A 13,429-nucleotide genomic window follows, 5' to 3' on the forward strand; every position below is an offset into this window, starting at 1 on the left:
TAAAAAAAATCTACTGCCAATCATTAGCGGACCCTAACCAGGAAAAAACAAAAAGACAAACAACAACCTTCCAGAATAAAGGCTCATTCTACCAGATCTATGGCTACTTCGGTAGCATGATATCTGCGCAGCAGCCACTTGGGCAAGACCCCATACCTTTATCTCTCATTACAAATTGGATTTGGCCTCCAGGGGACGAGCATCTTTTGGTTCTATGGTGCTCAGGAATATCCTTCCTTAGGGCCACCCAGGACTCAAGTAGCTGGGGACTCGGTCCTATTAGTAATTAATGAACAAAGATTTACAACATCAGATAAAGAAGTTATGTCTTACCATAATGTTCCATCTGTGTTGTAGATCTTTGTTCATTCATTACTTCCTGCCATCCTTCCTCCTGCCTAGACTCCTAGTGGACTTTAGGAACTCCTGGTTAGGGTATTTGCTCAGACAGAGCTTTCTACTATTTTTTCTATTACTACATCTGTTATCTAGGGGTGGGTAAACTCGATCTGGAGTAACTAGGAGAGGGGCATTATGGGTTGGTCTTAGCTGAGAGTTTTTGGCTGGCGCAAGCTTGGAACGGCCGTATCTGTTCCGAGGATGGAACCGAGGTCCTATTAGTAATGAATGAACAAAGATCTACAACACAGATGGAACGTTATGGTAAGACTTAACTTCTTTTTATTATGAAAGACTAAAGTATTTGAACTTGTACAGTGTCTCTTATCGATGTCCAAGAGGAGATTTTATTCAGGTATATAGGGCATTTAGAGACAACAACCTCTGGGAATGTTTGGGGTTATCAAAAGTAGTAGAGAATCATCAGACAACCTATGTAGAAGATTCTATAGGAATGAGAATTGTGCTAATTGGTTCTCTGAGAGAGCAGTTGATGCATGGAACAGACTACCAAATTACATTAAACAAGCAGTAGTTTAGATGTCTTTAAGAACAGCCTGGACACTTATTATGGGAACAAGTGTTTTGGTATACTGGCTGTGCTTGAAATATTTGTATGTACTTAGTACTAAAACAATATGTTACTATGTCAGTCCCCATGGTGGCAGTTTTGTGGGTAAACATACTAAACTTTTATAAGAAGCACCTAGAGTTATTTTAATGCATGAAATTGTTCAGAAAACAGAGTGTAGAATTTTCCTTTAACCTCTTACACCTTCGAAATACTAGAAATAGCACCAGTGTCTGCTCTAAGGGAGTAAACTTCTATTGCAATATAAATAGAAGCTGTAGAAGCAATAGTTCTGTTTCCCAGAGTTCCCTTGTATCTGCAACAAGCTCCCACTTCACATCAAACAAGCTATCTTTAAATCCAGGGATCCATAAATTTGCCAGTGGACTGTGCACTCAGGCCATTATAGTTACAAGAAACACTTAGCAGAGTATCCAGTGCAAGTCTTAGCAATGTATGAACCTATAAACCCTTATATTTTTTAAGCTAAATCAAGCATGGGATTAACTTTGCAAGGCTATCTAGATGTGTAGTATGTGTCTCAGTACCAAAAGGCAAAGCAGTTGTATCATTTGCTGTAGAGAATGCCGTCAGTAAACACACCATTTAATCTTTGTTTAGCCATTATATGAGTGTTTCTTAATAAGTGGGAAAAATGCTGTTGTAACCAGTGAAGTCCCAGTCGTACTATATGAGTTGCTTGTTCTGTTAGTTGTTGCAGGGGTATTTCATGCAAGATCCTTATGCTGCTCTGACTTCAACTACCAATCACACCTTTACTAGGCGTTACAGTTTGGATAATCAAGCTGTGGTCAGATTGAGGTTTGAATGACAGGACTTAAACAGCTTAATATCTGAGTAAACACTTTATCACTTATTTTGCTTAAGACTGCTGTGATGATTTGTTTACAATTGCTGTAACATCTAGATCTTGACAATGAGTGGATCATTGTGGTAGAAACCCTTTCCCCTATTTTCCTGAGTGGTAAGTCTTTTGTTGCGTATTTATGTCAATGTAAGTGTGTCTAGAGTACTTCCTGATAGGAAATAGTTTTTCTTTCCTTTTTTTTATTTTTCCTCCCTAGTTTTGGCTGGTAGGACTGGAGATAAGGATGCTCTAGCCCTCCTAGAACACAACTGATCTGACATTGTTAATCCTCATTCATTCCTTACGCATGGGTATCGGAACCAAACCAGCCATTTTCCAAGCTCGCATCAGCTTTAAACTCTCGAGCTAAACTCTTACCCACAGTTCCCCTCTCCCTGTTGCCCCAGATCAGGTTGTGTCAAGCTACTTCTCTTGAGCTAAGTACAGTCAATTGTTTAATTGCTTTACAAATACTTTTCTGTCAGAAAAGTTGATATTTTATTGTCTCTCGCCCTGTCGCATCTAGCGTTCATAATTTGAAGTTTTTTTCTCTGTCCTTTACTTACCCTTTTTACCGCGAGGTAATTTCTCCTTACCATCATTGGTAATCCCTTTCCTTTTCTTTTTCATACCTTCAGGTACTCTCTTGTACCATTGTTGGTACTTTTCTATTTGTTAATATGGCAGATAAAAAGGGTAGTCCGGGGTTTAAGCGGTGTTCTGATTGTGGACACAAACTGCCTACTTCTGATGCACACTCGTTATGTGTTTATTGTTTGGGAGCTTCCCATTTATCTGTTGAACTACCTTGTACTATATTTGAAAACTTTTCTAATAGAACTTTGTTAGAAAGGAAAAATAAGCTGATACTGAAGGGACTTCTAAAATCTCCCTATTCAGAGGCTGTTTCTGTGTCAGAGGTCTCAACCCCTCCTAAAGCCCATAAGAAAATGGATGTTTCTTCTAAGGCTAAATCCTTGCCTTCATCCTCGGCTGGGTACTCTCAACAACCAAAATCTAAAAAGGCTAAAATTTCGGTTCTGGAGCTCTCTGTCAGCCCCAGTGCTTTCGGTGCCCAGGCCTTCGGCTGCATTAGTGATTTCGGCTCCGTCCTCTCTTGCAGCCTTCTACATATCAGCACCAAGGGGCTCCTTGGTTCAGACCTTTACCAATGTATCGGCACTGACCGTTCAGTCAGTGCAGACCTTGACCGCGTCGGCTCCGAAATCTTCCTCGGAACTGAGGCCTTTATTACTGACTCCAGTTTTGTCATTTCCAGTTTCGGCACCGACAACCACTTCGGCACTGAACCCTGTGTCGGTGCAGACAATGACATCGGCACTGATGACTTCTTCAGTGCAGACTACAGTAGTTCAGTCTTTCTCAGCACCGTTGTCCTCGGTGCGATCAGATGAGATGGGCACCGAGTCTGCCTCTTTTGTGGACAGGCCTGTTTCTCCCTCAGTCTCTGTGAGGTCCACAAGAAGTCTTTCTGAACATGATGTGTTTCGTCTTGTGGACCAGGCATTCTTGGCCAGAGGTATTCCACCCACCAGGAACTATCCTTCCTTGGGAGGTGATCACCCATCTCCAAAGACACCTTCTTATTCTCCTCCTTCATTGCCTTTGAAGTCCATGGATATAGTACAGTCTTTCCCTTCTGGGGTTCCCTTTATGGATCTCACTAAGGAACCGCAGTTGCCTTCATGGCAGGAAAGTTTTGCTATGACCCAGGATGTCAGCTGTGATACGCATAGCTTGCTGCTCCACAGCCATCCAGGGACTCCGAGTTGGGAGGCTGAGCTACTTAGGGGAGGAGTGCCCCCTGTCCTCGACATACACTCCTCTCTGGGTGGACCAGCCTTCCAACTGATGGAGAAGGCTTTCGCTGCTGCTGGCGATACCAGACTGTCTATACCTCTGCCCTCCTCTGGTACACTGGTTTCACAAGTCGCACCTAGCGGACACCGGGTGCAAGGGCCTCAGGACATATTCCCTCAGGAATCCCCTTTTCCATTGTCTTCCCCAGCTTCTCCCACTGAGGAGGTCCACCGGAAAAGTTTGTGTAAGAGGAAGCACATGGACTTCACAGAGGAGTCTGTCACCGAAGACACAGATTTCGATGAAGGGGAAGCCCTCGGTCACCCTCTGAGTTATCATTTTGCGATATCCTTGAAATCCTGAAACAGAGAGGTGACTGGAAGCCCTCTAATCTGATCCCTGAGGAATCTGTGTTCCTGCAGGGTTTTCGCACCCGGCCCCCTACCTCCTGGGTTACTCCACCTACCGATGAACTTGTCAAGTTCATCGTGCAGCGTGCTTGGAAGGCCCCTGATTCTGTTGAAGCTATTCCCTGGAGGCCTGATAAGATCTTGTCCCCTCCTGCTTCAGATCCCCATTGGTCCAAAGATCTTCCTGTAGATGCTTTGGTGGTGGCAGCTGCAACAAAAAAGGATCTGACAGATGAAGAAAGCCAGACTGTCCATCCACCTAACAGAGAGTCCTGGGCCCTGGACAGAATAGGGAAGCGCACTTTTGCTTCAGCGACCTTTACTATCAGGTCCCTGAATTGTATGGCACATTTTACCAGGCTTCAAAGAGATCTGGTCTCTGAGCTCTTGAAACCTTGGCTGGTGCAGTGTCTGATGAGGTCCATGACAAAGTGGCCTCTCAGCTGGCCACCATTGAGTCTATATCTAACTCCTCTATACGATTGATATTTCACGCATCAGAAGGAGCAGCTAGAGCAGCGGATTCAGCTGCGGTCTTGAGACGACACGCCTGGATGCGCTTGTGCAACTTCGCGGAACCTTTTAAGTCTTCCTTTCTTAATACCCCCATTGAGCCCTCCTCATTGTTTGGGCCCAAAGTTAAAAGCACACTGGCCAGATGTGAACAAGACTGTAAGACCCTTTCTGCCGTAGGTGTCTGTTATTCTTCCCCTCAATGTGCTTTCTCCCGAAACCAAAAGAGTGGGAAGATATGGTTCAAGAAATCTCAGGGTCCTTTCCATGACACACAGGCCGAGTTCTCCCCCAGAGGCAGAGGGGGAAACTCACAGGGAAGACGCTCCTTTCGGGGCCGAGGGGGACCGCGTAACCAAGGTTCCAGTGATTCTTTCCCTGGTCAATCCTACCAGCGCTACTGAAGAGCGGCCCAACTCCTTTCCTCTGGAGGTGGTTGGGGGACATTTCTCCTTGTACCCTTCTGCCTGGCTAACCATCACCACCGATTTTATTCTTGGGTACAAAGGATCATAACCAGAGGTTATTATATCCCCTTCGATCTTTGTCCCGTCCCTTCAAAAAATCTTCCCGACGTTACACCCAGTCAAAGGGAAGAAGCAGCACTAGAGATAGAAAAGTTGCTAAGAAAAAGAGCCATCCAAATAGTCCCTCCAGACCAGATAGGATCCGGATTCTACTCAAGAATATTTTTGGTGCCAAAGAAAACCAGGGACTGGAGACCAATTTTGGACCTCAGTGTATTGAACAGGTTTGTGAGAGTACAAAAATTCCGGATGGTCACTATACAGTCTATCCTCCCGCTTTTGGAAAAAGACAATTGGATGTGCTCTATAGATCTTCAAGATGCATATTACCATATAAAGGTGGACAGGCTGTCAAGAAGATTTCTGCGCTTCTGTGCGGGAGCCAGTCACAACCAGTTCAGAGTACTGCCCTTCAGACTCTCTACAGTCCCCAGAGTGTTCACAAAGTGCATGGCTGTTGTCACAGCTCACTTGCAACTTCAAGGATTCCAAGTGTTTCGGTACCTAGACGACTGGCTCATTTCCACCCCCACCAGACATCTACTGGAAAAAGCCCTGGCATACTCTCTCCTCGCTGCTCAAAGGCTAGGCATAACCATAAAATGGCAGAAATCCAATCTCACCCCATCTCAGTCAACAGAATTCATAGAGGGTTATCTTGGACACAAAAACCTGCAGAGCTGCTATTCCAGAGAACAGAATTTTAAGGATAAAGCAACAACTAATTCCAATCCTTGCAAAGGAAAAATCCATGGCTCACTCGGTTCTATAGCTGTTGGTTTCCATGGCAGCCTCCATCACCATTGTTCCCCTGGCCAGGTTTCACATGAGGCTTCTACAATGGCTACTGCTCACCCAATGGTATCCTTTTCAGCATCCTCTTTCAGCCATGATTCGAGTAACCCACAGGTGCAAACAGGATTTAAATTGGTGGATGACACACAATCTCTCTCAATGGTCTCGCCCCTTTTCCCCCCAGCAACCCAAGGCCACAGTGACCACGGACGCCTCCCTGATGGGGTGGGGGGGCTATGTCAGGGGCAGACAGTCCAAGGCACTTGGTCCTAATCGGAGGCCCATCTGCATATAAATGTTATAGAGCTGAGGGCAGTGCTTCTGGCGTTGCAAACATTCCATCCTCTGTTGCCGTCTAGGACAATTGCGATTCAATCAGACAACATGGCGGTGGTCTGGTACACCAACAAGCAAGGTGGAACCAAATCTTACCCCCTTTGTCGAGAGACCATGAGGATATGGCAATGGGCGATGGCTACCAACCGTTTTCTTCTAGCAACGCGCATTCCCGGGAATTCCAATGTGATAGCAGACAGACTCAGCAGGTGCATTCTGCAACCTCACGAGTGGTCCCTGAATCCCTTGATAGCGGCGGAGATCTTCCACTGCTGGGGCCATCCTTGCTGTGACCTCTTTGCATCCCCGGCTAACTACAAATGCAGCAACTACTTCGCCCTGATTCCCCCTCCAGGGCAGTCACCCAGGGACACTCTAGTCCACGATTGGCCCTCAGGTCTTCTCTACACATTTCTGCCCTTTCCTCTCATTCCCCAGTTTCTGAAGAAAGCCCGGCAGTTGAAGAGCAAGGTAATCCTCATAGCACTATATTTGCCATGACAGGTTTGGTTCCCATTCCTTTGGCCTCACCTACTAGATTGACCATGGATCCTTCATCCAATCCCAGAGTTGATCTCACACCCACAGAACCTGATTCATCCCAAAATGAACAGCCTGAAGCTAACGGCTTGGCTACTCCAATTCCCTTGATTGCTAGGCAGAACGATCTTTCTTTACCAGTACGTGATATTCTCATTGCTTCTCATAAGTCCTCCACTAGAATTATTTATCTGAGCAAGTGGAAAAGATTTACTTGTTGGCTGAAAGATAAACAAGTAGACCCCTTTTCAGCACCAGTGCCGATAATACTAGACTATCTGGCCAACCTGTTTCAATCTGGTCTTTCAGCCTCTACCATTAGAGTTCATTTGGCTGCAATTTCTAATTTTCATGAGGGTGTCCAAGATTCCTCTCTTATGTCCCATAAATTGTGGAAGACCTTCATAAAAGGTGTGAATCATGTGAAGCCACCTTTTAGAGAACCTATTTAACCATGGGATTTATCATTAGTTGAACCAGCCTCTTCTTGCGACCTCAAATATTTGTCATGGAAAACCTTGTTTTTGGTCGCTATTACTTCTGCCAGACGTATTTCTGAACTTCAAGCTTTATGTATCAAAAGTCCATACTTGATTTTTCATAGAGATAGAGTGTCTCTGAGAACTAATCCATCATATCTGTCTAAAGTGATCTCTGAAATGTCCATTAATCAAGCCATTGAATTGCCAGTTTTCTTTCCCAAACATTCAAACTGAGGAGAGTATTGCCTACATACCCTTGATATACACAGGAAGTCTGTTTTTACCTAAACAGGACTAAACCCTTTCGTAAATCTGACCAGTTATTTTTGGCCTTTTCAGGACCTAAATTAGGATTGGCTGTTGCTAAGGTCACATTAGCTAGATGGTTGAAGGACTGTGTGAACTTTATATACACACAACGTAACATCTTGTTGCCTACTACCATGAAAGCTCATTCAACAAGGTCAGTGGCAACTTCTGCTGCCTTCCATGCCAGAGCTTCTTTACATGACATCTGTGCAGCTGCAACTTGGGCTTCGCCTCATACCTTCATCAATCATTACAAATTGGATTTGGCCTCCAGGGGAAGAGCATCTTTTGGTTCTATAGTGCTCAGGAATGTCCTTCCATGAGGGCCTCCCAGGAATAGAGGTAGCTAGGGACTCTGTCCCATACATAAGGAATGAATGAGGATTAACAATATCAGATAAAGAAGTTATGTCTTACCATAACGTTCCATCTGTATTGTTGATCCTCGTTTAGTCATTACGACCCCCCCCCCCTATGGTTTCTAGTGGATCTCACCATCCAGTTTTCTTAGGTTATTTGATCAGAGGTAGCCTCTACCTTCTTTAACTTGCAAACTCAATCTGAGGTAACAGGGAGAGAGGAATTGTGGGTAAGAATTTAGCTCGACAGTTTGAAGCTGACGCAATCTTGGAAAATGGCTGGCTCGGTTCCGAGCTTGGAAACCGATACCCATGCGTAATGACTGAACAAGGATCAACAATATAGATGGAACGTTGTGGTAAGACATAACTTCTTTTTTTCACCCCCTAGTGGCTGCCAACCATCAGCAACCCCTTTCCCATAATAAATCAATTGTTCCTTTGATGGGGTGAGAGCCATTGAGAGGCTGTCATTAAGGTTGTCATCAGGGAAATTTTCTACTTGCATCCCTAATCCTCACACATGCCAATTGAATATTCAAATAGGAGGACATGCAGTAGGCATAGCATGAGATTCTAGCTCACTTCTGTGAGTGACATAAGCCCCCAAGTGATCCCACCTCCTAGGTTGAGCATAACATTCATGTTTATTTGATCTCCACATAGGAAATTAGTGCACCTTATGTGCCCCAGATGTGCACCTCATCCCTCTCTCTTAAGAAAAATGAGTGGGCACAGCTCCATTCCTCTCATTCCTCTGACAGCTCCAGCAGGCACATGAGCCACCTATTGAACTCTGGTAATCTGTGTTGGAGCTTTATCCCTCTACACCAGTGGGGCTGGCCGCTAGAACACAGCTATTCAGTGTCAGTCAAAAGGAGGGTTCTTGCTAGAATTAATAGGCAGTCCCTGAAAGTCAACATTACTGAAATTTATCAAGATCTTTCCCTGCTAACAGGAAAATAGTTCTGCACAAGACATCCATTTTTATCCATTCACCCTTGAAGATTTGAAATTATGGGAATGACATGCATTTATATTTTTGTCTTCACAAGAATTTTTAAAGACTTGATTTTTTATTTTATGTATTATTTATTTGCATTTGTTTACCAGGGTGGTCCACTGGGCCAAAAAGTGCCCATTTTCAGTGGAGTCCTGGGGAGAAAAGCTGCATAGTGATTTATACAAACAACAAATAAATGTATCAAATGCAATAAATACAAGAACAAGAGCTGACAATGAAATATATTTTTTAACAAAAGTAAAATTGGGCAATGAGGGAATACAGTCATAGATAAGACTATCTACTGATTCTACTAGTATAAGTAATTGCAGCAAAGGATTACTAGTCAGGATTAAGGCGGTAGGTAAGATGGAGAAGGAGTGAAGAGGAGGGGAGGTAGTGGGAGAAAGAAAAAGTTAAGTTATGGGGTGTGGGGTGTGAGGAACTGGAACATGAGCATAGCCACTGTGATGACAGATGTTGTTTTAAGGATTTTTTTGAAGAGAGATGTGCTGCTAGTGGTTCTTAGAGTTTGTGGGAGAGAGTTCCATAATTTAGCAGTGGAGAAGGAGTGGAGCATTTTGGATAAAATGGGTTTGGGTGGGAATAATGGTTAAGGTGTCTACTTCACTGACACAAGGCACAGGATTTGATTTTAACTTGGAAGCATGTCAAGGCTTAAAAAAAGCCCCCAGGGGTAATTAACCTAGTAATCATCTGTGGTAGGTGCTGAAACTAACCTGTGCTTACTTGCCATCACTTTCTCTCAAGACCATGTGCTTTCTCCCTAAAACAATCTAATATATATTTCTTGTTTCATTTTTTCCTTCTAGAGTTGACCTCTCTGATGTTCTAGATTTACATGCTTATGACAGCTTTGATGAACAAAGGTACAGTATTTTGTTGAAAGCTTTCATATTTGAAGAAGTCAAACAAGGCTTTATTATTTTGAAGAGTACTAATATGTATTTTTATTTTCATTTTTTGTATAATTTCTAGTATATATTTTGTATAATCTCTAGATGTGGAGTTTTTCTTCCTGGGTCTCCACTGAAAAATGGGTCTTATCCCAGTCGGACTTTCCTGGTAAACAAAAGTAAAATAAATAAATAAATAAAATAAATTATAACTATTCAGTCTGTTTTTGACTTCTGGACTTTGAGTGATGTTTTTGTTATAAAGCAACCCCGTATCTCATCTTTTAGTGATGTACACTAAATGTCAAGATTTTGATGGGAAGTAGACCTCTACTAGTGACTCACAAAGTTTAAGGTTTTTAAAGGTTGCTAAAATATTAAGGCTCAAGGTCCAGTTCAAGTCTTTTTAAGCTGAATGGTTGTATCTTAGAACAGTCTGAAAAGTATCTTGGTTGAATATTACAGTCAGTTAAAATCAGGTACAGAAAATCTGAAATTAAGTAGAAATATATTCTATATCATGTATTTGAGTACTAGGGCAGTAAGAAGGCTTTGCACTTTTTGGAGAGAGAAAAAAGGGTCAGTTATGCTATGACATTTCATGATATACAGAATAGCCCTGCAGACATTTGAGTTCAAAATTTTTGTACCTGTTTTTGTCATTTACCTCATTTAAAACTTCATTACAGTCGCCCACTACAGTCAGACAGTGATTTTAAACCTATTTAAAAATAAAGTGATGGACTGTAAGAAGTCAAACTGGTTTGAATAAGAAAGGTATATACTGAGGAGGAGGAAAATTGATCTGTGCAAATGATGAGTCAAGAGGGTAATGTGGCAATATCTACCATACATGTTAGCATCTGATGACGCACTATAGAAGTCTGATGATGTTTTGATCAGAATACCTACATCTATCTTCTTAAAACTGCCTGCCGGTGCAGTTTTACTGAGTGATTGGACTTCTGCAGTTTAGGGGTCTTCTAGACCATAGCAATATTAGCATCATAATTATACAGTAGATGCAGAGTTTCTTCTTGTGCAAAACCTGAATACTTCTAAAAGTTCCAGGATGAAAATTATGGTATGGTTCAAGAATTGCTAAACTGTAATAAACTTGATTAAAATAAGTTGCAGTAGAAGGGACATTCATAACACCAACTTGTGTGAATAAAACTGTGAGGCATAAGGATGCTGTGATGGACCAACTCTGGCATAAGTTCAAACCAGCAGCAGCATATTTTTTTTAAACAAGAAACATCTGTATTAAATTATCATTTATGACATAGGCAATTATACATTTATATAAATGGGAACAAACCATATTGCCATTATTTTCAGTTGCAAACATACATTACTTATAATCTTAACAGTCATTATCAGTCAAACATTACAAAGCTTATTCAGTTTCAGCCTTCCTTTAAACCTCATTCCTCTTCTAAAACATTGTTGTGCATGTATTGTTCCAACAATTCCTATTTTTTCTATGTAATTTTCTCCTACCCTTTTCTAAAGATCCAACTTCCACTTGTTTCCTCTCTGTTACTATATGTACTACTTCTAGTACAGCTCGTTTACACTTGATTTCCATTTTCTAGTGATTTTTTTTTTGGCAGCCACCAGAATTAAACTCAGGAAGGCCATACTATGTCTAGACAATAACAATTCAGTATCACAGCTCAAAAAATAATTTCCTTAGTTACACCAATCTGCTCACCTAGCATTACTGATAGAGTAGTTTACAGGGAATTTTTAAAGTCTGCCAACTCATTACGCTCCAAAATATGTTCCTAATTACCTCTTTCTTCTCCATCACACCTCCAGCATTTGCAATCTACTTGAGGAAGAGATCTTTGGAGTATGCTTGGGGTATAAAAACCACTTCCAAGCAAAGATCCTGAATCTCCTAGACTTTATTGCATATTTGGGAGCCATGCGTATATCCCCCATTGTTTCTTTGTAAATTGCTTGTCCACTCTTTCTTCCCAGTCCTTTCTAACTTCCTCTGATTGATTCCTATAGTTATCGTGCAATATTTTATATGCCCTACTAATTATCCCTTTTTTAACATTAGTTTATCTTATAGATTCCATTCGAAACTCTACCGATGTTGGTCTTTTGCTTAGGATCCCCCTATTTCTTTCTCTTTGCCTATAGTCTGATCTCAAGCCTTGATAGGGAAGGCAGTCTCTAGCATACAGTCCAAATGAGTTCTTGGCCTCTTCCCCTTCTAATTTTTTTGCCCCTAATACCTTGGTTCCTTTGCAAGTTTTCTCCCCTCTTGCCCATTCTCTGTACCACTAATTGCAGTTATCCCTGTCAGCAGAATCTGAATTTCTTCATCCCCATGTTGATTTGGTTCTTGGAATTCTTTGTACTACTTTATGAATATAATATTCTGTATGGTTATTGTTATTCTCCTTAAGGATCTGAATCAAAAATCCCAGTTTCCCGTTGTTTCTTAAGCTTCTTCCTATTTCATCATCATGCATTTCGACTTTGAATTATAGCCTTCTGCTTATGCTACGTATAAGAGTCTTAACCATGTAGCTCTGAAAATATCCTTTCAAATCAGGTAATCCCAAACAAACTTGTTCTGTTGGAAGGAACAGCTTATCCCACTTGACTCTTGTCCTCTTCCCCTCCCTGATAAAATCCTTCAACTCTTCAGTAATTGCTATCCACAACTTCTTCTCTGGTTGATAAAAATATGCCTGACCTGTGTTTAAAACTAAACAGTCTAAAAACATTTTCACTGCTTGTTCTTCTTGCTTTCCATATTTATAAAACAGCTTCCAATTTCTCTGTTTTTGTATTACCTTTTGTTTAGTCTCTTCCAGCATATCCTTAGCAGCCATAACAGAATCCTTTTTAATCCATACTCCTAAGCACCACATTTTGTCATGTCTGCATAAATATTGGGTATTGCTGCAGCAATTTTTGTGTGGGTACATATTTTACAGCTTTTGCCTTTGTTTTATCTTCATTAATTTTGTATCTCAAAAACAATTCAAACTGTCTCAGAATGTTCCACAACACTGAAATGTCCTTTCCTGATTTTATCAGGTATAAAATAATATCAGCTGTAAATAAAGCCAACTTTTCTTGACTACCATACCGATTATATTCCTGAATTTTTGAGTCCCTTATTTTCTTTGCCAGTAGTTCTAAATATAATGCAAATAAAGGGGAAAGAGGACATCCCCACGTGGGTCTTCTGTTCAAACAAAACTTATCAGAGAGGACCCCCCCCCACACACACACACACACACACACACTTTCATTTTCGACTCTGATCCCTCGTATATCCTCCTAATCTACCTTATAATTTTATCAGGGAATGCAAATGCTTCCATTGCCCTACTCATAAAATCCCAGCTTACTCTGTCGAATGCTTTCTCTGCATTAAGACCCACTAACAACAGTAGTATTTTCTTACATTCTGCTTCCCTCTGGATCATCATTGTCATATTAATGTTGCCAATGTCATATTAATGTAGTCCCCTATTTTCTCTTTAGCATTCTGCAGTTGCACTTGTTCTTTGAGATCGACCCTATTCTGCAATACTTTAACCTTTG

General features: G+C 41.7%; 1 protein-coding gene across 2 annotated transcripts in view; it reads left to right on the plus strand.

Annotated features, from left to right (window-relative positions):
• The window catches only part of CBWD3 (COBW domain containing 3), a 950,215-nt gene that overhangs the window by 711,112 nt on the left and 225,674 nt on the right, over window positions 1-13,429 (plus strand). For both annotated transcript variants that reach the window (XM_044064329.1, XM_044064328.1), the window contains one exon: window positions 9,767-9,823. In XM_044064329.1, the coding sequence (XP_043920264.1) occupies window positions 9,767-9,823 (57 nt within the window). The remainder of the gene's footprint in view (window positions 1-9,766; window positions 9,824-13,429) is intronic.

The sequence above is a fragment of the Protopterus annectens genome, chromosome 2.part2 (genome assembly GCF_019279795.1).
Source record: "Protopterus annectens isolate FY-2018-M chromosome 2.part2, PAN1.0, whole genome shotgun sequence".
NCBI classification, from domain to species: domain Eukaryota; kingdom Metazoa; phylum Chordata; order Ceratodontiformes; family Protopteridae; genus Protopterus; species Protopterus annectens.